This window comes from Cygnus atratus, chromosome 2 (genome assembly GCF_013377495.2).
Source record: "Cygnus atratus isolate AKBS03 ecotype Queensland, Australia chromosome 2, CAtr_DNAZoo_HiC_assembly, whole genome shotgun sequence".
In the NCBI taxonomy this organism is placed as follows: domain Eukaryota; kingdom Metazoa; phylum Chordata; class Aves; order Anseriformes; family Anatidae; genus Cygnus; species Cygnus atratus.
Genome location: NC_066363.1, coordinates 108,949,551 through 108,975,244, shown reverse-complemented (window position 1 = coordinate 108,975,244; position 25,694 = coordinate 108,949,551). Strand labels below are relative to the sequence as shown.

The 25,694-nt window shown below is 44.7% G+C and overlaps 1 protein-coding gene across 2 annotated transcripts; it reads left to right on the top strand.

Moving 5' to 3' along the window:
• Nucleotides 1–12,520: 12,520 nt before the first annotated feature.
• TGIF1 (TGFB induced factor homeobox 1) lies at nucleotides 12,521–21,778 on the top strand. Of its 2 annotated transcripts, none has more exons than XM_035564145.2 (3): nucleotides 12,521–13,025; nucleotides 19,112–19,340; nucleotides 20,693–21,778. In XM_035564145.2, exons 1-3 carry the CDS (start codon nucleotides 13,012–13,014, stop codon nucleotides 21,257–21,259), a joined length of 810 nt encoding a protein of 269 aa, XP_035420038.1. In that variant the 5' UTR covers nucleotides 12,521–13,011; the 3' UTR covers nucleotides 21,260–21,778. The 2 variants fall into 2 exon arrangements, with proteins under 2 accessions (XP_035420038.1, XP_035420039.1); XM_035564146.2 differs by lacking the exon at nucleotides 12,521–13,025 and adding an exon at nucleotides 14,019–14,313 and having other exon boundaries at nucleotides 19,114–19,340.
• Nucleotides 21,779–25,694: the final 3,916 nt, after the last annotated feature.

The window sequence follows — 25,694 nt, the reverse complement described above, 5'->3', positions numbered from 1 at the left end:
GTAAGTCACTCATCATCTGTGCAATCACCGTGGTTATGCTCACGTGCTCATAACCGTAAGCAGCACAACTTCGGCTTTACAAACACAAACAGCACATCAAATCTTTAAAAAGCCCACATAATTCCACAGCGAATGAAATGCTTTCCATGTTAATCTGCATCTTTGTGTCTCATGATTGTATCATCCCATTTCAACTGAGATGCAAACTGATCACCGTTTCTCTTGTGCTTAGGGCTTTCAGAATTCCCCCCTTATGGGTTTGTTATTAAGAACATACCTGAACCTCTGTCAAAGCCTTTCCTTCCTGCAGGGATATTCATGCCTCTACCTAATTGTTCTGATTAAGAAGAATAAGCCTTTTCCATTCTGCAAAATGCATCTGAAACTGGCCCACAACTTTTCAAGTTATGGATGTACCCTGCAGACCAGCAGACAAGGGCAACACAGTTGTGCTGAACTCCTTTCCATAGGAACCCACAATAAACTCCCTCACGGGGTTCTACTACAATGTTTATTTACTACAAATGCTTATTTGGTGCCACAGCACCTGACAGTACCAATCCCTGCCCTGACCCTCTCAAGCCTTTGACCTATTTTCTGAGTTTAGGAATACAGTTTCCCCCAGACAGAGCACGCTAAGATTTTGGTTTCACCCCTGTTCAGCATAACCTCCATGGAGCTCATGATTCCTGCTGCTTTGTTGGCTTTGGCCAGCAGTACATGATACTACAGAACAGATACCAGCCAACCCAGGAGTAGCTCAGACTGACCTGGTCTGCGAGGACCCGTTTCCCCTCATCCCTCTGCCCCACTTTCATTGAAATCCCCGAGTTCCAGCAACATCAGATGATGTTTCAAAGCAGCATGAGGCACGCTGAAGGCCCATCCAGACAACAAAAAAAAAAGTCCAGTCATGATTTACAGTGCATCAGGCAGTGACTCGTATAACTGCCTCCCCTGGGAGCTCTTTTGAAGTGTACATGAGTCAACAGACTGACAGCACAGCACGATGTGCCATCACCAGGCATTCATGGGCAGCCTCACTGTTTCTTCTGTGGCACGTCTCATTCTCCTGTCTCCAGTATATCTCTTTTATGTCTCCCTCTGGCTCTGTCAAAGCCAGTTACACTTTATTAATTTGCTGATCGGGTCCATTCATACTGCAGAAATTAAATTAATGAAAGGCACAGCCTCTTTGAACGCTAGCAGAACCAGCATTTAGAGCACCCTGCCTCGCTGAAGTGCATGGAAGTTTTCCCGTAAGTCTGAACTAGGCCAAAGTCTCACTTCCAAACTCTGGATGCACCCAGACACTTAAAGTGTGGATGTTTGAGTAACGTTGAGCCCCCCACTCAAAGAAGCTTACTTGTCTATGCAGTACACAGTCCAAGTGGCCTCCTGTTTGTCTCCACCAGTGCCTGCAGCCTTTCTGCCACTTCGAGCTACTCCTGACACTGGGCCACCAACATTTCTGACAGGGACACTGTATTTCTGAAACATCACTTAAACTATTTTGTCATTTCAGGGCATTGCTGAAAACAATCATCAGCATGACTCTGTCTTAGCAGTTGTGGTGCATAACATTTATGTGGATACGAAGGTCTGAAGTCAGCTTTGAGAGTGAAAAGCAGCATGGCTATATTAGTGTGGTGCTTCATCAAAACTAAGCACCTTGCACCTCAGTTAATTAATGAAGCAGGAATGCCCCAATGACGAGATCATATTGCTGCTGGTGCTCAAAGTTAATTTAGCATGACAGGTGTCATTTGTGCAGGACATAAATTCTGGACAATCTACAAAGAACTTCTACAGAGGTGTCTCATTTCATTCACTAAGTATTCAAAAAAACAACATCATTACCAAATGTGCAAAGCAGCACCTTCCATCTACACGTGTATGATTATTCCTGTGGTAGTAAGACAACAATGAACAATGACAAAATGTCATTGTTGAGAATCAGAGATATAACTAATAGCACCGTGTGCGTATTTGCACGCATAGAGATATACCAATGTATGCATGCAGTGCTAGAAGTTCACTGCTTTGTGCTTTCTTCTGAGACTTAAACCAACTGTGAAGGTCGGGACAGGTTACTATGTTTGCATACGTGCTCTTAAGCACACACATGAGCATGTATTTACAATACAACTAACTGCAGTATTTGCAACACAAATGAAGCTTTTTCTTTCTGCCTACCTCTTACAATTTGTTTGCATGTAATCCTATATGACCAATGTAATCAAATAATTCATATAAACAATAAACCTAAACCATGGTCTAATTCCCTAGTATCACTGGGACACACTGGTTTATACATAATTATAGACTAAGACAAGTCAGAAACTATTTCAAACTAACATTTTACCTGATGACATGCTGAGCTCTTAAAATATTCTGCATGGAGAATACTTACATACAGGTCATATCTACACGTGTAAAACAGAACAGCAGTTTAAAGCACTCTGTGTACTAAAATGAGGCAACAAAATAATTAGATAAATAAATTTTGTGTAATTACTGTTTTTTTTTTTTCTTTTAGATTGGTAGGGTCTATCCAACAAATCAAATTTTGTTTTATGAGCAATGTTGCATGCTTTTGTATTGAGACTACAGGTACATTTACCGTACTGCTAGGAAATAAGGCAAGAAACAGCACAGAACTTCAAGAAACCAGTAGTTTTCTCTCAGTGTTTTATCTCTATAGCATTGAACAATCTTTAACAATCATTTAACAATCTTTAAACTTCTGCATGTAACAAAATACCGAATAATGCAACACCATTTAACCCTGTTATTCAGAGTGAATTGTCAGATTTTTAACGTCATACAAAGTAAAGCTATTCTACTTCTAAGTATTTTGAGAAATGTTTTGAAGGATGACACTTAATAACGCCAGATTCATTAATAAGCAACAAGTGATGTCTTTTATGCAATCCTTATCTCCACCTCTCTCAAATATGTGATTCAACGTATGTGTTAAAGAACCAGACAAAAGCTCAGTTTAAGGGGGATGCCAAAGGAAGAAAGAAGAGGGATACATTTATTTCAGCGGTTTCAGACCTCTGTTAACTCAAACACAGACTGAAAGCCTACACCTTGTGTAAATTCCCCACTCCTCCTCTCCAAATTTGCCAAACTCTCAGTGAGGGTAAGTACTTACAGCCACTTAGGCCTTAGGTTTCAAGCCAGTGCCAGTGTCGTACATCACCTATGTTGTAGCGTCTACTCAGTTAGCAGTGGTAACTAGGAGGCTCTTTATTCTAGAACAAGAAATATGACTCAACAGGAGCAGCCCTGGCTCCAGAACACTCCTGCTAACCGCAGGACCTAATCATGCATGGCTGGGCACTTGTGTATTGCAGCATGAGGTAGGCATGTTAACGGTGAATAGGTAGAGACAGGTTAACCATTTCACAGACTCTGGTGCTTTGTGTTCACTAGAATTAGCTGCAGGTGTACGCGATCTAGTATTAAAATCACCAACAGTTTCTTCCCACAGAAATGAGTGGGAACACACCGCTAACGTGCATTTGTTCAATACTAATTAGCTTTCAGCTAACAAGTCAAAAATAAATGCGGGATTTTTGTAGCTTTCAACATTTTGATTTAACTTTTAAGGCTAAAAGGTTCTGCCTTCAAAGAAGTTACTTGGCCAATTAAAATATTTCAACTAACATGATTTTTAAACAGAAACACTACCTAGAAATGCAGCTTGCTTGGATTTAGTGTCTTCAGGCACACTTGATTGAAACAGCTAGATGTCAATTAACTGCCTTAACTGCACACAGCTAAGATAGTCAATTACCATCCTGAAAAGCTGTAAACAGCATAAAAAGTCACTCAAAGAAGCTGTGGCCTTCTGCTACACTTTTCAGGACAAACCAGTTAATCAAACAGCACCACACCTGAGGCTTGTTTATGTCTGAACAGATGAAGTTGGATCCTCAGCCATTTGAGCATCCCACACAAGACCGTTAGCATCCAGGTGATTTGAGTCCAGCTCCTAAGGAGATTAATGACCTTACTTAGACTTGCGAGGTTCTGTCTGATCTCATAAGGGGTAGAGAGGTGGGGTAGGTATAAGAGCCTCAATATTTGCTGGTATTGGGATGTGTAGCTATTACTATGCCTCATAACTGCAAGGATGGAGGGAAGATGTAAATTTCAGGGGTTTAACACTTATCTGATCAACTTATTTTAGCAGCCGTGTAAAGTCTTGTATTTGCTGAATAAGGGTAGTTTGTTCACCTAGCTTCACTTCTTACTTAGAAGGTCGTCTTCTTAACGAGACATAAAGTCTGCACACCACTGATGTAGTTTTTCAATCCAAGGGTGCTTACAGTTAGGCTATTAATACACTCACTTCACACTGGGGATCCAAACTCAACTGCTTGTATGTTCAGTGTCTCCTAACCCATCGGCACAACTTCCCCAAGTTCCCAGGACACTCTGGAAAAACAGCATGGTTCTGGACAAAAAACAATTAGCTATGGCTCTTCGCACCTAGCTAATTATACAGGCCACAGAGCACCCATGAAGTGCTGAAAATGTACTCCAGTGTGATTTCTTGTGTTTGAGATGACCTGACCGTGTCCCCAAAGAAGATCCAAATCATGAAGACCATCACAAAAATATTTATGTGGCTTGAGCAGTTACTCTTAAGAGCAACTCACCTAAGGTTTCTCACACTATTTAAAGTTAAGTGTTGTCACAGGTCCTATACTGTCCCCAAAAGAGATACATAGATTGGGGTCATTGTGTTTTGAGATCCATGTGGCCTCAGCTGCATTTTTGACATTGCGAAAGATCACTTGTTGACAGGTTGCCCAGGACGTCACACATCCAAAGCCTGTCCTAAGAAGTGCTGCACTGGCTGAACGTTTGTAGAAAGAGCAAGCTACATAGAGACCCTGAAAGCCCCATTCAGACTCAGGAACATCATCCTTACTGAGTGTAGACAGCATATATACCTATTTCTCTGTCCTGCTCACTCCTCCTTTATCTGCAACCCTTCAGGATTTGCATTTTAAAATCAAGTACATACACCAGGCTTATTCTCCACAGTACTAAAGTACTGAGGCTGAGCAACTAAGAGCCTCCACCCAAGCACTGCGATCCTCTTAAAGGAGAGGAGGGAGAAAAAAAAAAAAAGGCACGCAACGAAGTCTTGGTCAAATTCATTTCCCTATTTCCTTAGACTGCAACTCTTCCGTTCTTTCCTCAAATGGGCCACATGCAGGTTTAGGGATCCTTCTTGGTGCACTAGATCATACCTGCAGACAGGCACAGTCCCAAGTCATCACAACGTGCAGTTGCCTTCAGAAGTCTAGGGCCTCGGGCTATGTCTAGGATTTTAAAGAAAGGTAGCCAACACCCATTACCTATCACTTTAAAAACCTCACACGCCCTTTTCAGCAGTGAAAATGCAACCCCTTTCTTGAGTCATTAAGCCTCCTTTTCAGGGCTCCACCCAGGTGAAAATAGCAGCTTACTAATATCACCTGCAGAATAGAAGCACCCGTCCCTATTACTACAAACTTGGTCTTTAAGGCTGGGCCTCTCAAGAGGGCACTGAATTTTCTCTGTAGAGTACTTTGTACATAAATGCTCAGAAAATAAAATAATATTAATAGCTTGTTTAGATCTTCAACTGATGATGTTGTGCCATCATGCTGCAAATTTGACTGGTCACACTCAGAATTTTTCCTAACATCTATAATATTTAGCTGCAAGCAGAATGTTCTTTCGGTATGTGAAAATTATAGATGATAATAATATGACCGCTAAATGGTACAACAGTTAAGATTAATAAAATAATCACAGCAGGAAAAAAAAAAATGAATGCGGTACCAACAGAGGTACGAAGCTGGTAACTTGGAATTTCCCAGGGCCTCCAGCATATATTCAGAGCAGGTACAGCACAAACAGCAGTGAAAGCTTTTCCAAATTCAATATACAGTGTTTAATTGTGGCCTGTCATAAAATCTCACTATTTTTAAATTAATCTGCATCCTTTCAATCTTTGTTCAGCACAAGGTAACATATGAATAGGTTTTTCTATACTATTATATCCAACAAATAATATCGACATTTATATTCTGCTAAAAAAGACATGGAAAATCTGAGGTCTCAGAAGGTATTTATTTTCTACATAAGTCTTCCACCCAAAAGACAGGGAATGGCAACTCTGCACCTTTAGCAAGAACTTCATTTTTTCAAAGTATTAAGCTGAATTTCAAGAGGCCCGTCTTCTGAGCCTTTTCTTCCTTCTCCAGCACTCACCTTCACCTTCTATTGGTGTCACTTTGTTAGTTCCCAGACCATAACAAGTACTCCAAGTTAGATTTATATTAAAAAGAAAACCAATCATGTTATTTATTATACCAAGTAATATTTAGTATAATAATTCCTTCATTATGACCACGTTTTGTGCTTCTGCAAGCACAACTTAATCTTGTCTGATAAGGACAGAGATAACTTTTAAAATAATATTCCTGAAATATAGTAATTCTTTTAAAAACAATTTTATTTTTTTTTTTAGTGTAGACACCAAATACTTTGCTAACCCATTAAATTATTTTGTTTAGACTAGACTACACTAAACAGAAAGTGTGCAGAGAGAGGTACTAAGGATTTTTTCATTTTAAATTAACATTTTGCCCCTGAGAAATATCAGGTATCAAGTGCAAATGTTTTAGGCTTAGTTTTCATTGCTTTATTAGGTGATTTTCATACAAACAGAAACAGTCTGTAGATGAAAAAGCTTAAGAGGAGATAGACATTCTAATATCTAAGTTCAGCTAGGAGAGGTCACCCTTGTTTGGGGTGCATCGCAGTAAGCCTACTGCTTTGTTCTTGATATGCACCAGTTTGTGGTAAAAGCAGGTTAGTTATCCCACAATTAGAAAAAAAAAAATCCCCAAACCACATTTTTTTGGTAAGCCATACCCACTTTACTTGCTTTACTTCTTCCAGATAAGCAAAAACTAATTACATAAATTGCAAAATTGCACCCAGTTTCAAATTTCAGGAAAGAAGGATCTGTTTTCTCCCATGCCCCAAATTCTTGAACTAGACTGAGACTGTTAACGACCATGTCATTTGTCACGCTGATTATGATATGCTCACTTGTGTGACACTAAAGATAAGAGCCAGAGCCCTGCCTCCTACCCCCCACCATAGACAAGAAAGTAAAGCAGGTACAAGATGCATCTGTGTTGGACAAAAATGCTCATTTCTGCATAAACTGTGGAATTACATGCTTGAGGTCTGTTCCTAGTCACGGTTTCATTTTAAGTTAAAACCTGAAAGTGAACACTGTTACTCTAAGCAAGATTAAATCTATAATTCACTTTTAATTTTAATTTTACACAGTGGCCTGACTTCAAATTGTACACTTTCATGTTAACGCAAGCTTTGTAAACCACTCCCCCGAGTATCTGCGCAGCTTTCAGTCTTGGAGCAGAAGTGATTATGCCATTTATGAAGTTTCTGCATTGTCTTACAGTCATAACATTACTGCACGTACTTAAGTTGCCTCTGTAGTAATCATGATAACACTCTATTTCCATATGCTTATATACTGAGGCACAGATGTGGGGGAGGCCTATGTGGAAATAAAGGAGCAAGGGCTGGCACATGAAGAGTTGTAGGAGGCCCCAGAGAAAGACAGCACTAAAACCTGCTACAGGAGCGGCATTCCTCTTTACTGGTGTCTGAAAATCTCAGTGGCAAGCATGCATCACTGTAGCAGCTGATCTTCATCAGGAATGGTAACGACTACCTGTTACCTCAAGTCTGTACTGAAGCCCATGCTGAGAACCGAAAGGTTGCAGACCTGATGCCATACCAGACAGGAATCAGTGTGATTCCACATATGGGATTCCTGAGCTTTGCCTCCTGTTTGATCTTTGACAATCAGAAAAGCGCACACATAAAAGTGTTAAGCACATCCAAGTTGCAGAGTCTATTACAGAGAAGTTCTGAAATGTTAGGATTGTCTTCACAACTTTGATTTACCCTTTTTCCCCCCTTTCACAATGGCAGCAAAGTGCGCTCTAATTATGGAAGCACAGCTGGCTGGCATAATTTTGATTTCCAAAGTTTTTGAAAAGGTTCCATGCAAGGAGCTACCAGACAAAGAACAAGCTAGGGGAAAAGGCAAACAATTGTCACGAATGAAAATCTGGTTAGAGCAAGAGAAACAGTGCAAGGCTAAATGGCTAATTTTTATTACGACAAAAGGTTAACAGTAGGGTGCATCCAGGTCCTGTACTCTGTTTTAATATATTAACTCAACCCAGTGAGAGAGAGGAAAAAAAAAAAACGTGACAGGTAAAGAAGAGTGAGGTGCTGAAGTCTGCAGCTATCAAAAATGTATTTGGGAAAAGGGAGACTTGCGAGTAACTTCAGTGTGACTCCCGTTGCATGAACGAATAATGCAATAAGAGAAGCTCAACACCAAGATGAATACAAAACCACATATAAGAGAAACTTCAAACAAGCTATGTACTCTCCAAAGTTGTTAGAGCCCTCTGCTCAGTATGTAGCAGCAGCCAAAAATAAAGCCTAACATGCTGGATTCCACAAGAAATAGGTCAGGGAGTAATATCAAATACTGTAATCATTGTAATCAGAGGCATAACCTCGCTTAGAATACTGCATGGAGCATAAGTCACCTTCACTGAAAAATGGAATACTGTAGGACCACATAGACTTGGGAAAGAACCAAGACAACAATCAAAAGCTGGGAGCAATTCTCGTAGGAAAAGAGACTGAGAAAACTGATTTTTTTTTTTTAATCTTTGAAAGCAGACATGATGAAAGCACATAGAATAATGTATGGTATAGAGAAGGTAAAAAACAGGAACTTTGTTTTCCTTGTCTCAAAGCACAAGAGGATAATCAATGAAATAAATAGTTAAGAAGAAAAAACAAAAGAAATGCCTTTTTATGTAATTCACAATTCAACGTGGTACTCTGCCACTGACTGCCATCACAACGTTTAAATACCATACAGATATTAAACATTTATACCAGTATAAAAACCATCCACCTATCTCAGTAACAAAATAAGTTATATTAAGCTATTGTTTCAGGGCTTGTACCTAACTACTAAAGAATAGGATGGGACATTTGTGGGAAAATATTACCTCATGTCTGTCTTCTGTGCCTCCTCCTTTTCCTCTACACCATCTGAAACTAGTCAATGTCATGGATAAGTAAAGGTGAAGAATGGCTGTGACCCACAACAAGAATCACTGTTTTTCCGTGCATAGGACAGATTTATCCGCTGAAAGAGCGGTTATTTGTTGCATCACTTTATTCTTGTTGTGAAAGGCGTAACTTTCTTAACTTACTGTGCACTACTTAATTCTGCACAAACTATAAAGTAGTACGTTTCCTCACAAACACTTCAGTGGCATCTCAGTGTTCCACAGAGATCAGTGTCATGTTTATTGTCGTGATGTCCTATAAAGAGAGGATATATAATACTGTCAAGTTTATGAATGGGAAACTGGAACAAACAGTCTAAGATAACAAATATCCACAAGCCTGTGACGCCTAGATATTGATTTTCCAGAGCACTCCCTGTAGGAGTTTCTATGTCCAAAGCATAGTCTTGGAGACTTCAGTGGTTGATAGGCATATGCAGTCCCAGCATTGCAAAGCACAGCACTTGTAAATAAGACACATATAATCAGTCACATAAGGTATCACATATGGCAGTGCAACGGGACAAAAGCAAGCATGCAGGACCACAGAACACTCACAAACCTGTGGTACAGACGTTCATTGAACAACTCAAAGTCTAGCCTCTCCAGTTTTTTTTCCTCTCTTTGAATCCAGTTCTACACATACTTGCAGCGTGTCAATACAGACAAATCCAGACAGAGTTGAACTTGCTGCGGCTAAGCCAGGTTGTTCAAACCTGTTGGTACAGACATATCTTGATGCATGTGTAGAGCACGCACAAGGAGCTGCATAGAAGCCAAAGTTGCTCAGTGAGCAGCATGAACTGCACGTGAGATATGATTAGTGCTGATACAGCTCCAGCAGATTAAGTAATACTAAATCCACAGCCTTGTCAACCTGTGAAGAGAAACAGAAAACCGTGGAAACTGATGTATTTTCTTACATACCAACTGCTTCTGCCCGCAAGCAGCAGCCAATGCCAACATTCACCATCAACTTATGAGACACCAGTTTACTGAACTCACTCAAAAATCAAGTCATTCTCTACCCTTAAATTCCAGCTCAAAACAAGCAATGAAATCACCTGTTATCGTTTTAGACACCATTTTCTTTCAAGCGTGTTGAAGCTTTACTGTTACAGAAGGCTACAGCAGTTTTCTTCCAACCACTCTACTTTTTGGCAAGCTTTATCCACCCTAGAACCTCCAATATGTATCTCCAAGTGCTAAACGAAGTCAGAGTTTGTAGACAAACCCCAAGTATTGCCCCAGCCTGACAATAAATGAAAACTGCACAAGTCCACTTTCTGTCTTTCCCCCACAATACTTGCACCCACAAAGTAACTTGCCAAAAAAACAAACAAACAAACACTTTCCTACTCATGTTGTACCCAGGGAACTAGGCACAAACACTTGCTCGTCTGGGGTCCTCTGGTTCTAGCCCGAGGGACGCAGACCTACCCTCCTGCTTTTTACAGCCTGTCAGCTTTGAAAGCAGCCATGTGCTAAGTCAAAATCAATTTTCCCTTTGAGTAAATTCCTCAGGACCAGCATTCCAGTGGCGTTAGAAAGGCTGTTCCTAACGCTCTTAAAAGCGAGTTTAAGCTCAGTGTGAGAGAAAAGCTTTATTCTTCCCCTCGTAAAAATGACCTCACCAAAGACCAAACAAAAAGGGGGGGGGGGGGGGGGGGGGGGGGTATGAGTTTGGTTCACAAACTTGCCAGCAGTCCCAAGGACAATAAACAAGCGTGAGCCGGCTCGTACGTAGAGGGGAAAATCTCTTCAGCTCCCTGACATGTCTTTTGTTAACTTCCCGTAATTACTTTTTTGGCACGACCAAGCCTTGGGTGCTCAAAACACCAGCCCGAAGAGTCAGCTCTCACAGCTGTGAAGCAGGACTTTAAAAACAACCATCCACAAGAAAAAAATAGTAATATTTTTTGAAAAAAAAAAAAAAATCGCTCTCACACGCCACCTATGAGTCACCGCTCCCTCCAGAGACACAACTCGGCTCTCAGCGTTAAAAATATCCGAGCCTTTTCCTTCCGCGCTCCTACCGTACGGGGAAGGAGGGAGGGAGGGGAAGGGCGGCGGAGGGCTGCCCCCATAGCTCCCCGGCACAGAAGGGGGACAAAATGGAGGCGGCGGGAACGGGGCTCGAAGGGCGCGCACCCCCCTCCCTCCACACACAGCGGCCAGCGGAGGGCGGTTGGCGGGCGGCGGGTAACGGCCGGTAACGGCCCGGCGCTGCCCTGAGGTACCGCAGCCCCCCCCGGCCGGCCACCAGCCACCAGCCGGGGGAGAGCCGCCAGCCCCGCGGCGGGGCCCCGTTGACTGCAATTGCTCAAGAGCCGCACGTGTCCCCCCGTTCAGGATGTAACAGCTGTTTTATCTCCGGCTAGGTCGCTGTAATTACGCTATATAAAAATAGTTACGAGGTGCCGGGGAGGGCTCGCTGTTAAAAGCGCCCGTCGCTTCCTCTTCTGCCGTGAATGCGCGTTTGTGTGGACGGCCGAGCCGGAGGGCGGGGGGGAGAAGCGAGCCCTGTTTTCGCCGTAGGAATTTATTATTTCATCAGCCGCTTAAAGCGCTCGCTCCCAGCCCGACATGCCTGCCCTGCGACCTCCTCGTTCACAACAAGCGAGCACGTGGTCCTGCGCGGCACTAAAACAAACACACGCACTGCCCTGCACAAAAACACACCACATTCCGCACGCTTTTTTTTTTTTTTTTTTTAATTTAAAGGTAAGACGGCTTGTTTTACTTTTCACACTAACTCCCCCCGTACGCAGTCCACCCCCCCCCAGAGTTTCGCCTTCGGGGGCGCGGGGCGAGCAGCGTGAGCGGAGCTGGTGCTGCGGGGCCGAGGGCTCCCGCATTTCTCTCGTCTGGGAGAGAAAATAAAATGTTGCTGCACACGTGCTAGCAGCGATGAGTCAAGCTCGTGAGACTTTTCTTTCAAGCCGTGAGCATGTGTCACGGCCAGATCAGCGGGCCGGGAGGGGGGAGAGAAAAAAAAAAGGAAAAAGAAAACAGCCACCTTTTGTAAAAATAACCCCAGAAAGCGGGACGCGCCTTGGCAGGGAGGGGTGCTCCTGCTCCTGCCGTACACACTCGCCTTTCTTCTCCTCTCTATTCACACGCAGGCGTGGGTGGTTCATCCGGCAGCAACAGGAGGAGGCTAGTCAAGGGCAGCTGTCAAAATCTGCCCCCCTCCCGCTCCTCGCCCCCTTCTCCTTCCAGTTTAACGATCAAACGGCTGCCTGGAAGAAAGGGAGGCACGGAGGGCTGCGTGCGGGTGGGGGGGCACCCCCCTCGGCCCTCCCCTCCCGCCTGGCGGAGCCGCAGCAGCCGGCAGGGGAGGAGAGAGGCGGCCGGGAGGAGGAGGAGGAGGAGGCAGCGCCGCGAGTGCTCGCGTAGCTCCGGGTTACTCTTACTCACTGCTGGAAGGTGGGGGAGGGTGCACTCGTGTACCTTTTCCTCCCGTGCCTTTTCTCACTTTACCAAGCTGGGGCCAATCACCGCCAGAAAGGAACAAAGGGACGGGGGGAGGGAAGCCCACCCCAGCCACAGCCGCCGCCAGCAAGCCCCCGGGGAGGCAGAGCCCCGCGGCTCCCGCTGACAGCACCGAGGACCCGGCCCGAGCGCCTGGCACCGCGCTCCTCGCCTGCTGCTGTTGCTGCTTCGTCCTTCTCCTCCTCCTCCTGCTCCTCGCCGAGTTTAAAAGGGGAGCAGCGGCCGGCCGGCAGAAACTTGGCTCAGCGGGCGGCTGCGCGGCGAGTCCGGCGGCAGCGGCGGCTCGGTCCTCGCCGTCAAGATGAAAAGTAAAAAGGTACCTGCGTGCGGGGAGAGAGAGAGGGGGGGACCCCGCGCCCCTTCCCCCGGCGGGGACGGCCGTGCTCGGTGGGCTGCCGAGCGGGACGGAACCCCTCTGCCCCCCGGGGCCGCCCTTGTCCCGCCGCGAGCCGCGCTCGGTGCCGGGCTCGCAGCCCCACGCGGGTGCTGCCGGCGGCTGTCACAAGCCTGCCCCGCCGCCCGCTCCGTGCCGCGGCCAAGTTTTGTGCCCCCTCCCCGGCCGCTTCTCGGCGGTCTGGGCTGAGCCCAGGGTCTCGGATCGGCTCGGCACGGCTCGGCTCGGAGCGGGGCAGGCTCTGCCGCTCTTTGTCTGCAGCGTTGGGACGAGGGGCTGCGGGAACTTGGTGCCTTCTTTTGCCCTTTCATCCCTTAAAAGAGGGCGAAGAAGTACAAAAGTTTGCACGCGGTTAGGGTTAAAAGGATGAGGAAGACGCACGTTACCCCCCTCCCCCCTTTGCAAAAACGAGGCTCTCTGGGTTTTCTTTGTGCTGTTTACGAAAACTTTGCATCGTGGTGCCCCTTCTCTGTGCTGTTCTCAGAGCCCTCGGACCACGCTTTGGGGCCGGCCGCGTGTGCCCCGCGTTTTGGGGCCGGGGCGAGGCTGGCAGCGAGCGGCTGCCCCACGGCTGTGATTCACCACCTTCGGGGTGTGCTCCCAAAGCGTTCCCAGGCCACCAAGTGCCCCGTGGTGGAGGGCCGGGAGGGGGGACCAAATCGCTGCCCCACACTCAGGCTCTTTTCCCCCACCAGTGCTTGTTGATGCCCCCGGAACGGGCAGCCCATACGTGCAGGGCGAACACCGCGGGGTGCTGGAAATGAGGTCTCCCCCCCAGAGGGTTTCTAACCCTGGCGAGCGGCTTGGGGCTTGCACACAAAGTGAATGGGGCCACAAAGGCGCCCCCACTCCTGCTCTTCCTTGGGGTGCCCAGCCCCACTGTCCGCACCTGGAGGCATCGTCGCCTTCGGGGGTCTCGGCCTGGGACCCTTAACCCCGCTGTAAGCAGCGATTTTTATTTTTTATTTTTTTTTGTTGCGTGGTCTCACTGCATTAATTCAGCCCGGTTATTTTTAGGACATTCCTATGCTCCCTATTTGCACAGCAGTGGTGAGCTGGTTTCCTGTCTGCTGTTGCTTCCATTGTTCAGACTTCTCTCCCCGAGGGCAGCTGCTGGTTGCTGAAATACCAAAACTCCCTGCACTTTCGACTGTTGTTCTTGCCACCCCCGAAATAAATGTGTGTGAAAAGTGCTGACGTCGTTTCTAGGTATGCGTGTGTGTGTGTGTGTGTGTGTGTGTAGGTCTTTGTGTGCGAGAGAGGGAGGCAGAGCTCCGCTCCCCGGGCTGCGGGTTTGGGGCTGGAACAATGGAAACCACGCAAGGTGACGGGCCTGGGGGGCTCCCGAGTGGGGCAGGGGGCCAGGGGCTTGCCTGGCAGAAAGGAAAAGGCAAGGGGACGGGGATGGAAACTTTAAACCAGCCGTTGGGGCTAGGGTGCCTTTGTTTTGTTCAAGGTTGGGCTTGTAGTTGTTTGGCACCTCCTGGCATTCGGGGCTGGCTCAAGAAGTTTCAAAGAATGACTTTGTTTCAGATTCCTTGCTCGCAGTCCTAGAAAAATCCTGTTTAAAGGAAAAAAAAATTGTATAGCGTAGCCAAGTCTGGCTGCTTTAGAAGCAACAGAGCTCAAGCTGTGAAATACAGAGGAAAACAAATAAGCTGGTTCCTCACTTGTGAAACATACTCAAAGGAAAAGTGTTTTTTTTTTTTTCAGTGGAAATTCCCTTATGCATTCCGTAATTCTTGGTTGCTTATGAATAATTCTAAACTAATTTACTTTGTTGGGCTTTAACTTCACGTTAAACTTTAGATCGTGTGTTTTTTGTTTTTTTTTTTCCCCCCCCCTTTATCAGCCTGTGGGTTAAAACCCCGAGGACTGTTCTGTGGATGGTTTCATTTACAAATAATAACCTGATAGCAATCACAAGGAACACACTCAGCTTGTTAATGAGCCGATTTAGAATACAGTCTTGCAAAGGCACAGGCGTACGTTCAAGTTTATACATGTGAGGAATCCTACTGAACTCGGTTACGACAGGATGGGGGCCTTAGATGGGAGCTAGTTCTGCTTATCCGTGCTCATAAAAATCCACCTTAAGTTCACAAAGCACCGACGGGGAGGGGTGGGAGCTTTTCCCGAAGGTGATCTTTGTCAGTTCCCTCTCTGGAGGGCAGAGATTGTTTCTTGTGGTATACTTTGTCCTGTTTTGAATAGCAATTGGCCTGTGCCACTTCCTCTGCGAGGCTCTTCGTCGACACAATGGGATGGTGGTGGGTTTCTTCCTGGTAGCCTGGATTTTTAGTTTGCTAACTCCTGTTTCATCTGCTTCAGCCTCTCCAAATGCTTTGCCCTCCCCCTCGAGTATTTCAGCGTGCCTTCTTAGGAAGCAGTAGTTCATTTTGAAACCAGTTTCAGTCATCGCCGTACTTTTTCCCAAGCTGTTCACGGCTGGGTGTGGGGCTCGGGATCGTGGACGGGACCCTGGGTGTAATCTGCCCTGAGCTGATTACAGGAGGACCCATAAAGTCTCCGGGCTGTGATACCATGCAACGCGGCGTTCAGTCATGTATGTGACTGCAGCTGGGAAGCCGGGAGGATAAAGTAATTTGTTAAGGAGGGATGCTGATCGTGCAGTCCTTGAGTCATTAGTGGCACGGACCGCTTGTCTGTGGCAGCGGAGACATGGGGCTGGGACCTCTGTGAGCGAACTCATGCTGCTTTGGTTTAGTCATATAAAAACAGCTCTTCTGTTTAGATTAAACATGTTTAGGAGAGGACGGAGCGTAACCTGACGCTAGCCTGCTTTTCAGATGACATAAATTAGTAGGTCAGCTGGGGCTACTCGGCATGTCCGCGGGCCTTTATTCTGGGTGTAAATAACAGTAAGCCAATGGTCCGGTGGTGGAGCCTGGCCAGAAACCTTTTCGGTTGGGCCCTGTTAAAACAGGAAACCAGCAACGAATAGCCTGATTACTAACACGGAGGAAAAACAAAGCTGGGTTGTAATCAGCAGGAATGCTTTAATGAAAACAGAGCCTTGACAGCAACAACGTGGCTCCCGCTCTAGTAAAAAAATATCAGCTGGGGCCGTGCGAGATTTGTAGCCAGGACTTCCTGTCGCTGCGCCGCACGGGAGTATCTGCGAGCAGTTCAGAGGGCTGCTGCTCTATTTAAATGAGGAGAAGTTGTAACGCTGGGTTTCCTGCTTAACCCGAACCTGCTCTGTGTCACTAGCTCACCCTGTCAATTAATGGGACAAGCCGGTCAAAGGGCAGCTCCGCCGTTGACTCATTCCTTGCTAGGTAAGCTACGGTTAGTCAGACGGCAACTTTTACTTCAGAAGTGCCGAGGCTGAAGATCGTGTTTGCAAAACACAGAGGGCTTTTCATGCTGCTGGCTTCGAGGCAGTTGCTTTGCCACTTTTTCGGGTGGAAAAGAGCAACAGTTTTGTACCGAGTTTTGCTGCCGAGGCAGTTTTCTCTAAGTCAGCGAAGCTCCAGTGGAGTGCTTCAGCGGTGCGTTAGGTCCTGGAGAGGTCATGCCAAGTGGGGTGGTGATGCATGTCTGGAGGACTTCTCTCGTTACGCCACGTAAATATGGCTCACAAACTGTTAGACACCTCATTTTCTCTTAGGAGTAGTTTCTTTGGCTCCTCTCCCTCCTTACTTCCAGTCTTCACTGTTTGCCTGTCCCTGTCTTCCAAAGTCCTGTCTCGCTGCCTGTTAAATTCAAACACAAACAAAAAACCCAACCCACTGAAGTGCTGCAACGCTTCTAGTTTCAGACAAACAAGAACAGCGCATTTGAAAACGTTGTCTGAATAATCCAGGCTAGTTTTAGCACTCGATTTAGAAGCTGCTTTGCAGAGCCATCATGTTGTCTGTGAGTGATCTTTGTTCCAAGAAGTGCTCCAGGATCCCATTGTGCAAGGCATGTTCTCAGGTTAGATTGCAAGCATGACAACACTTTGCATGAAGCTATTACCAATAGAAAAGAGTTTGCTCAGAATCATTTAAAGCAAACTTGACATACTTTCTATGTGAATTAAGAACCTGTTTACATAATTTGGGGGCTTATCTTGTGTTGGGCATTTAAATATTTTCCTATTGTTCCTGCTCCACGACTGGATAATTTGTGGCAAATCATCCCAGGAAAAATACGTTATGTCAGTTTGGTGTTTGTCAGTTCTGTAAATCAGCAACTGAGAGAATGAAAACAATACTGAGTTACTGAAGTAACCATGCCAGACACTTTGCAGATTGATCATCCTACTGGGAATCCTTGCATGTCAAAAATATGCATTGAAATCTGGACAACTTAAACTAAATGTAATGATTCTGAAGCTACTCGTAAATAGGAGGAAGAAAGAATAATTCACCATGTCAGCACTGGCTGCAGTTTGAAAGTGGGGGGGAGAGGTCCTTCCCCCACGCACATCGGGAAGTGTGGAGCAAAACTTTCACATACAGCCCTCTCCTTTTATTTTCCTTTCCTTTTTTCTTTTTTAATAGCTTCATATAGTTTTACACTTTCACAGGCACATGGGTTATATTTCAGGGCTGACTTTCTTTCCTTAAACAGAACCTTTGAATTATGGGTAGTTGCCCACATAAAATTTTGACTTCTGACATTTAACTTGGTTTTACTATTAGTGTTTTGCTGTTATGAATGAGCAAGTTCCTTCTTCCTCCCCCTTCCACCCTCCTCAACATGAAATGCAAGTTTGAAACAAAGCTTATTATGGGCTTCTTGTACATTTTTTTTCTAGAAGAGGCTTCTGAAAACCAGTGTATTTTCACTTGAAATTAGAATTGGATTGCACTATTTGAAATGTGTGTTATCTTATATAGATTTATATGTGGTTTTATAAGATTTCAAAGTTATTGGTCAGCTTTACCTGGTGCGTATTTAAAGTTTTCTGTGTATTTTGAAGTACAACTTGTTTCATCAGTGACTTATATATCCTATACCAAAGGAGTAGAATTGTAGTCTTCTTAGCTATTGGCTGTTAAGTACTTTTATTTACTTTATTTTCTTAACGTAGCTTCGAGTAGTGAAGCAGTAAATAGTGGTGCGTATATAGAAAGCAATAATCAATTTCTGAAATTCTTTCTTTGTGTTGTGAAAGAAAAAGGCATGCAGTTAACTTGTAAATCTGGAGACTGTAATAAGTGTAGCACAGAACATGCACTTCCACAGGTTGAAATATGAAATGAAAACCCTGAAGTTGGGGGGAAAAATAAAGAGGATGCAGTCAAAGTAGTACATTACATTTTTATTTTTAAATAATTGAACTTGTGCATGAAAGAACTGCAATTAAATTTCTGAAGTCCAGATTTGGTTATACTAGTGGACTTTTACCTGAGTTTAGGCACCTGGTTCTTTCCTTTTCCTGCACTTTTTTTTTTTTTTCCAAGTGAAAGTACACGTGAGGATGGAGGCAGACGCAATTCTCCCTTTTTTCTTTTCTTGCTCCATTAGTTGTTATAAATAGTTCTGGAATGAACTATTAATTCATAAAAGTCTACAAGCCCTCTCTCCCATGAGGGGAAGCATCAGCGTTTTAAGGAGTAATTAAATAACCCATCACTTGAATTGGGTGTATGGTTTTTCAGTTTTTGTCTGTTGGTCATTTGCCCAGTCACTGGTTATCCTTCAAGAGAAGAGTGTTGGCTGCATACCACAGCAAGCAAATTTGGACAATATTGGCATTAGATAGCTTCTGTCTGATAACATGCAGCAGATAAAAGGTTGCTAAGGGAACAAGAAAATGAGGGTTTACAGAGAATTCCCTTAGGAATGTCGCATTGGTACTACTTTTTGTTCGACTGACAGAAAAGCTACAGCTTGACAAGTTAACGCTACAGGATAAATCCTCTATAAAGGCTGTGCCATGATTGATGGTAAAGGTGGTTAGTTAACGTAGTAAGTGTCTGAAACATAAAATGCTGGAGCTAAATAGTTTACTGGGGTAGGAGGCTGATGGTGCTTGCCTTTTTGTAATTGCAGGTGTAGTTGCAATATCAGGCAGCGAAACAGAGGATGATGACACTATGGATGTCCCCCTGGATCTTTCCTCATCTGCTGGCTCAGGCAAACGGAGGAGACGTGGCAACCTGCCCAAGGAGTCTGTCCAGATTCTTCGGGACTGGCTATATGAGCACCGATACAATGCTTATCCTTCAGAGCAAGAAAAAGTGCTGTTATCCCGGCAAACACACCTTTCCACACTACAGGTATTCAAATAAAGCAGTCCTTTTAGTTTTGTTTAAAGGAGCTGTTTTCTTATTAATTTACCTGTTGTCTAGTCAGTGATGTAAGTATTTATACTCTATGTGACGTTTCCTTTTTTTTAATCAGTACTCACTCTTCTCCTGACAGTTGTAAGGAGAAATACAGATGAATTGTGTGTTACGGTGATCTTTGTTTACTGGGAATAAAATCAGTTCTTTGGGAGAACAGACAGTCATGAATTAGAACATGAATGCTAATTTTTGCAGAATTGGGGCCAAAAAGACAAAGTGTCTGTATAAGGTAATTTATTGTGAGGAGAAGGGATTAATTTGTCAACAGACGTTTTATGGTGATCGATGCACAGCTGAGTATATAATTCCTCACTTCTAAAACTGCAACTTGGGGCTCATTCCTGTAGAACAAGAATATTTATAATTATGTGCATGACGACTTCCAAGTAAGATCAGTGGAACAACCTGTATGGATAGAGCTGCTCAAGTGCATTAGCATGGGTGCGATCAGGCTTTTATGTGGTTGGTTTTGGATTCTCACCTTGAGGCTATACCGATGGCAACTGTGAGGTCCCCTGTACGTAACATCCTTGTCTTCCGTGATCTCCTTTGGTGGAAGAGCTGTGAGCAATTGCCACTTCCCACCTCGTGAGAAGGTAGTTGAGGAGGACTTGTGCAAGTCCTGGTTTGGTGTGATGCTAAATATAGAGTACTTGTGTTGGCTTCTGGGCTTTATTTTTTTCCAGATTAGTTCGTTAGTACAAATTCTGTAATTGGCTGTGAAGTAAAATTTCCTTTGTGTAACATCATAAAGAAAACCTTCATGTAGTAAACACAAAAAAGACGTTAAACTATAAACTATCCTGTATCGCCCAGGAAACTGGTTTGATATTTAAACAAGGCCAAACTTAAATGAGGTAATTCATGTTATGTCTGTCGACACAGTCAGTTGAACAAGGAAAATCAGTAACTATTTGTGGGAGGAGTGGCCCTCTTCAGAGAGAAAAGGTTTTCCTGTTGTTAATTAACCTAAGCGCTGGGAACAATGGCTAATAGATTAATGTGTGTGCACAGAGTTAAAAGGTAAACCTCTGGGCTGAGGCTGGCCGTCTTCAGATGTCCTGGGGCTTTCCGCAGAAGGAGTGGGGAGCTGGGGGTAGAGCGGGGACAAGGGAAAGGCCTTAGCCAGGCGTGTCAGAGCTTGTCCCATGGCCTCCTTTGTTCTGCGGTTGAGGAAACTGCTCAAACTGCTGGGAGGGAGTCATTAATCTAACCCAACGACTCTAGTGGCACATAGTTGGAAGTGAATGAAGGTAGAAATTAAGATGTCCTTGTATTCCCAGGTCTGCAACTGGTTTATCAATGCACGCCGTAGGCTCCTACCTGACATGCTGAGGAAGGATGGCAAAGACCCAAACCAGTTCACCATCTCGCGGCGAGGGACCAAGCTTCCCGAGGGCGGCCTGGTGGAGTCCTCCATGAGCACAAAGACCTTCATTCCCCTGCTGGAGGAGAGCGCCTTCCTGCCTGCCGCCGCCGCGCTCAGCAAGACTGTGTCCTCATCCAAGCCTGCGTCCCCGGGATCGGTCCTGGCTCGGCCCTCGGTGATTTGCCACACAACTGTGACTGCATTGAAAGATGCCCCTTTCCATTTTTGCCAGCCAGCTGATGTAGGCCAGACCACGGACCTGCAGCAGCCCCCAGCCAACGCCTTCACAGACAGCTCCCTCTCCTACCACGAGGACGCCTCTAAACTGGGACCTGGTGCGAACGCGCAAAGTGGGCTCTTTAACACTCCTCCTCCAACCCCACCAGACCTTAACCAGGATTTCAGTGGATTCCAGCTACTGGTGGATGTTGCACTCAAAAGGGCGGCAGAGATGGAGTTGCAGGCAAAACTTATGGCCTAAATCCCCTTCCCTCTCTTTCCCCATCTTTTTTTTTTTTTTTTTTTTTTTTTTTTTCCAGGCAGGGATCTAACAGCTGTGTGGTTATTGCCACCCACACAATATCAAGAGACTTAACTGCATTATTATTATTTTTTTTATTAATCTTATTTGCACAAGGGATTGCTGAAATGAAGCTTCCTGTCACTGAGATGGTCTTCAGTGGAATACGGTCATTCCAAGATTACAAACTTAAAGCTACTGTAGAAAGAAAGGATTGTGTGTGGTTTTTTTTTTAATGTTTCCTTTGTAGGTTTTTCATAATGTGAGATGGTTCCCAAGATCATGTGATTTGTTTTTGTTTCTTTCAGACTGTGCAATATCTAGTAATGATATAGAGTCTTCTTATCATTCCCATGAGGAACAGAATATACCGACACGCTGTCTAAAGTAAATTTTCAATTTTTTTTTAACAATACGAACTTTGGATGATTATGCTTTTTTTCCCATAATGTAATAAAATATTTTCTTTAAAAATGGATGCACACAGAGTATTTTGTTGAATAGAAGCTTTGCAGAAAACACAGCTTTTCTCTTGAAATAAATTGGAGTGAGAAGTATTTTTGACCTCATACTGGCTTTGTTTGGTTTAGAGAATTACACTAGCAGTTTCTGTTAACCAGATGTTCAAAGGAATGCTGAAAAGTGGGCTCAAAGTACCTGACAGTGTTCTGCTGTGTTGACCTTTCTAATGGGGCCAAAGGGAGCTGTGTAGTCAACTAGCATTAAATTTCAGGGGGATGTCTTAGGCCCCTCTCAGAGTTAGAGCTTTTTAGCTCCTAGAAATACCTGGGTGATGTGACAGCTCATGGGGACATACTCCTGAGGTTGGGGTCTTTGTGATACAGTTTCTAGACTTCAGTGATGACAAATTTTGAGGGGGGCAAGAGGGGAGGTGTTACTTTTTCTTGGACTATCAATGGCAAGATTTCGACTTTAATTCTAGTAAATAGGAGAGGGTGAATATTAGGTTGAAAGCTGTGTTCTGGGAGGCAGGTCTTTGAGATACTTAAAACACCAAACAAGTAGGTGACAAAGATTTAGAAGGGGGGATCCTTGCTGTAGGTGGGTGTATTCTGGTTAATGGATTCCAAGTTACTTTTCAGAAAAGGACTTTGGCTACTGAAAAATGTGAAGGCTTGCAGCTGGCATTTCAACTTTTCTGAATGTCAGTCACCCACCCTCATTCTTCTAACAGCAGTGAAATAAAAGATGTCTAGGGAGAAAAATCGGTTCTGGCTAATCCTTAAAAACAAGCCGGTTGTCTGCCTGGGTGACTGGGGGAGGGTTTTGTTAAGCAGGAGAGCTGGCAAATGTGGGGATATTTTTACAAGTAGAAGACTGCAATATGTATATTGTGATGTGTGTCTTTTGTTCGCTTTTGCTGTGGCCTTTATTGTCTGGTGGCAGAAAACTGGAGTAGTGTTTGGAGTTTTACTCAATTTATTCCTTCCTTAAACCTTCAATTTATTTATTTATTCAGTTTTTAAAAAAACAAAACTAGTTTACTCACATCTGCACCAGCTTTGGTAACAACACAGGGTTGTCCTCATACACTGTATGAATATAGAATCAGGTTCTGAATTTAAAAAAAAAATACTGAATTAAAGCTAGAAAAAAATAGTTCTGAGCATAGCCAGACATGGTTGTAGACTTTGTCTTAAAGGAATACCATGTGAATCCAGAAAGAGCTGCAAGTCCCATCCCTTTGTCTAGACATAACGTGCTTCTAGACTACTTTTCTTGGAATACCTAGGCACATTTTTTTTTTTTTTAATCAGCGTAGGCTTTTGTGCAACTATGGGGTCAGTGTTGAGGGAAAAGTGGGGGAAGTTGAAGAAATCCTTTTGTGGTATAGATGCTTGCTCTTAAAGGGTGCTAGAGACCCAAAAATGGAGCGTCATCTTTGGTAAAGATTTGTAAGATGTTTTCTTGTCCACATGCAACAAAGAATTTATTGCAACACTCCTTATGCCCATGCCTCAGGCAACTGGCTAAGAAAAAACAACCTCAAGCAAATATTTTTGCCGTGTGTTTTTTTTTCTTGTTGTTTTTTGTTGTTCAAAAGCAGGTTGCCAGTGTGCTGGGGGGTAAAAGTGGGGGACCAGATCATCAAAGGGCATTCTCAGAGATAATTACTCTTTACTATGGTATTTGAAATTTTAAAAAATCAGTGTTTTTTTGGGAGGGAGGGAAATTTGCTTATTGAGCTGACCAGTTCTGTAGTTCCACCAGAACAGCTGCAAAAATGTAGATAGGACGAGGAAGAAAACCTTGCCATTCAAGTTTTTCATTTAAAGTAGTAAGCCTGTGGTCGCTGCTGTTATCGCTGCTGTTATCGTTCGCCATTCTTCCACACAAAGTGACATTAGCGTAACAGAACCAAAGTCCTCCCCCTGCTATGAGCGCTGTATTTCCATTTTGCTGACACTTTTCCAGGGGATTTCACTTCTGACCGGTTTTGCCTTAGGCCTTTTTTTTTTTTTTTTTTTAAAGTTACTTGTGTTAAGGCTATATCTAGGAGTTCAGCTGTAGTCATAAGCCAAACCCCTTTGGCTGAGTAGCACCTGGCACCCAGTGAAATGGCTTTTCTCTACCCTCAGGTGTTATTTAACTTGGAGGAAGAAAATGACTCATATTGAGTACCCACTAAAATAATATCAAAAGGCAGTTTCTGCTTTCCTGTAATCTAGCACTGATAGTTTTGGTTCAGGCTATTGAAGTTTGCCGGAATCCATTCTTTCAGCGCTGAAACTTGAAGTTAACTCCAGATAAAAATTATCGAAGGTAGATTTCGGACATCAGGCAGAGCTAGGATCCAGAATGAGCAGGAGTCCCGACAACTAACGAATCCAAGCCTGCCTGTGCCAGCCACTCATCCTCGTGAGAACAAAGGGAAAGTTTATTTCTGGAAGCTCGTTTGGCCATGGAATAGGAAAAGAAAAAAGTAGTGAAAAGAAATGGCAGTGACAGTTTAGCTGTTTTTGCTGCAGCGATAAACTTCATTGCAAGGCGGCTGTGTCAAAAACCAAGCTCTGCCTGCAAACGCCAGATGGGAATGACCGGCGATGCGGGGCTGATACTGCCGTGCTGTGCTGGGGAGTGCGTGGCCGGGAAAAGCCTGAGTGACCTGGGAGGCATGACAGATCTCCGCCAGCTGAGACAGCTCGCACGCAGACTTAGTCAACCTTGTTTTCCTGGCTTTTGCGTCTTGTAAACAACACTTGGCAGCTGTGTGTGATAAATCCCTGCTTGCAGCGAAGATGATTACTATCAGGAGGGGATCTTGGGGCCAGCATTTCCCCATGTGTGCGTGCCGGGGGGGAGGCATCTCGTGGGATGCCGGGGGGGCTGTAGCATTGCACACACACCTCCTGGCTTCTGCCATGAGCTCAACGTGTGTGTCCGTAAAATCATCAAAGAGCTGCATCTGGCCTCGTGTACTTGGGGAGGAAAGATTTCAGGGGTGCGGGTGCTAACCTCAGCAGGAAAGGAGTGGCAGAAGAAAGTAGGTAGAAGCTGGAGATGTGGCTGGCTTGGTGAAATAGCTGGGGGGGGGCGGCAGCGATCACGGTTTCCCTCTGGTAGAGGAGGAAAGTGGAAATCCAGCCTCCTGGAGCACCTCACCAGCCCTCAGCTCCTGGCCGACAGCATGGAGGCTGCTCTGTGCCACCCGTCAAGGTGTGTTTTCACCAAGCATTTTTCTTGTTCGCACTCGAGAGCTGTTCCTGTAGTACTTCCTAGCTCTTTTAAAGTTCATTTGGGTTTTCTTTTTTTTTCTTCCTCCTCTTGGCATATTGCAGTTGTCAACTTTCCCCGTGGCTTTTGCCAAGTAGGGATTATTGGCACAAACACAGCGCGTGTTTGCTTCTCAGGACATGACTTGTTTTAAGTCTCTTGTTCAGTGACTGCCTGAGCTCTTACGTCCCTGTCCCATTTCCCTAGGTTAGCAGGCTCTTCTCCATCAGCTCCAGTGTCCGGACTAAGGGGAAAGAGCTTAGATGAGCCACTCTCTAGCAAAACGTCACTTAAAGCTGTTGCTGTTCCAGACGTAGTAATTGCATCCACGTGGGCTGTGTGCCATTCAGTGTCTGCTCTGGTCTCTGTCATGACAACGAGTGCCTGGAGATCTGCAAACACAGAAAGTCACAAAAAGTGATTATGGCTGCACTACCGAGCCAAAACTCTTGACTGCCTTCTCCATCCAAGTTCTGCACCCGTGGCTGCTGACAGCACAAAGCTGTAGCATTCAGCAATTTTGCTCACCTCTCCCTTTGAAAATGCAGCTTCACTTGCCTTCCAACTCACCTTTCCAAAGCTTTCTGAAGGCCTTGGCATCGGGACTACCCCTGGCAAGTGTCACCAGGCTGGCTACATAGGCTTGCAGACTGGGGTAGGC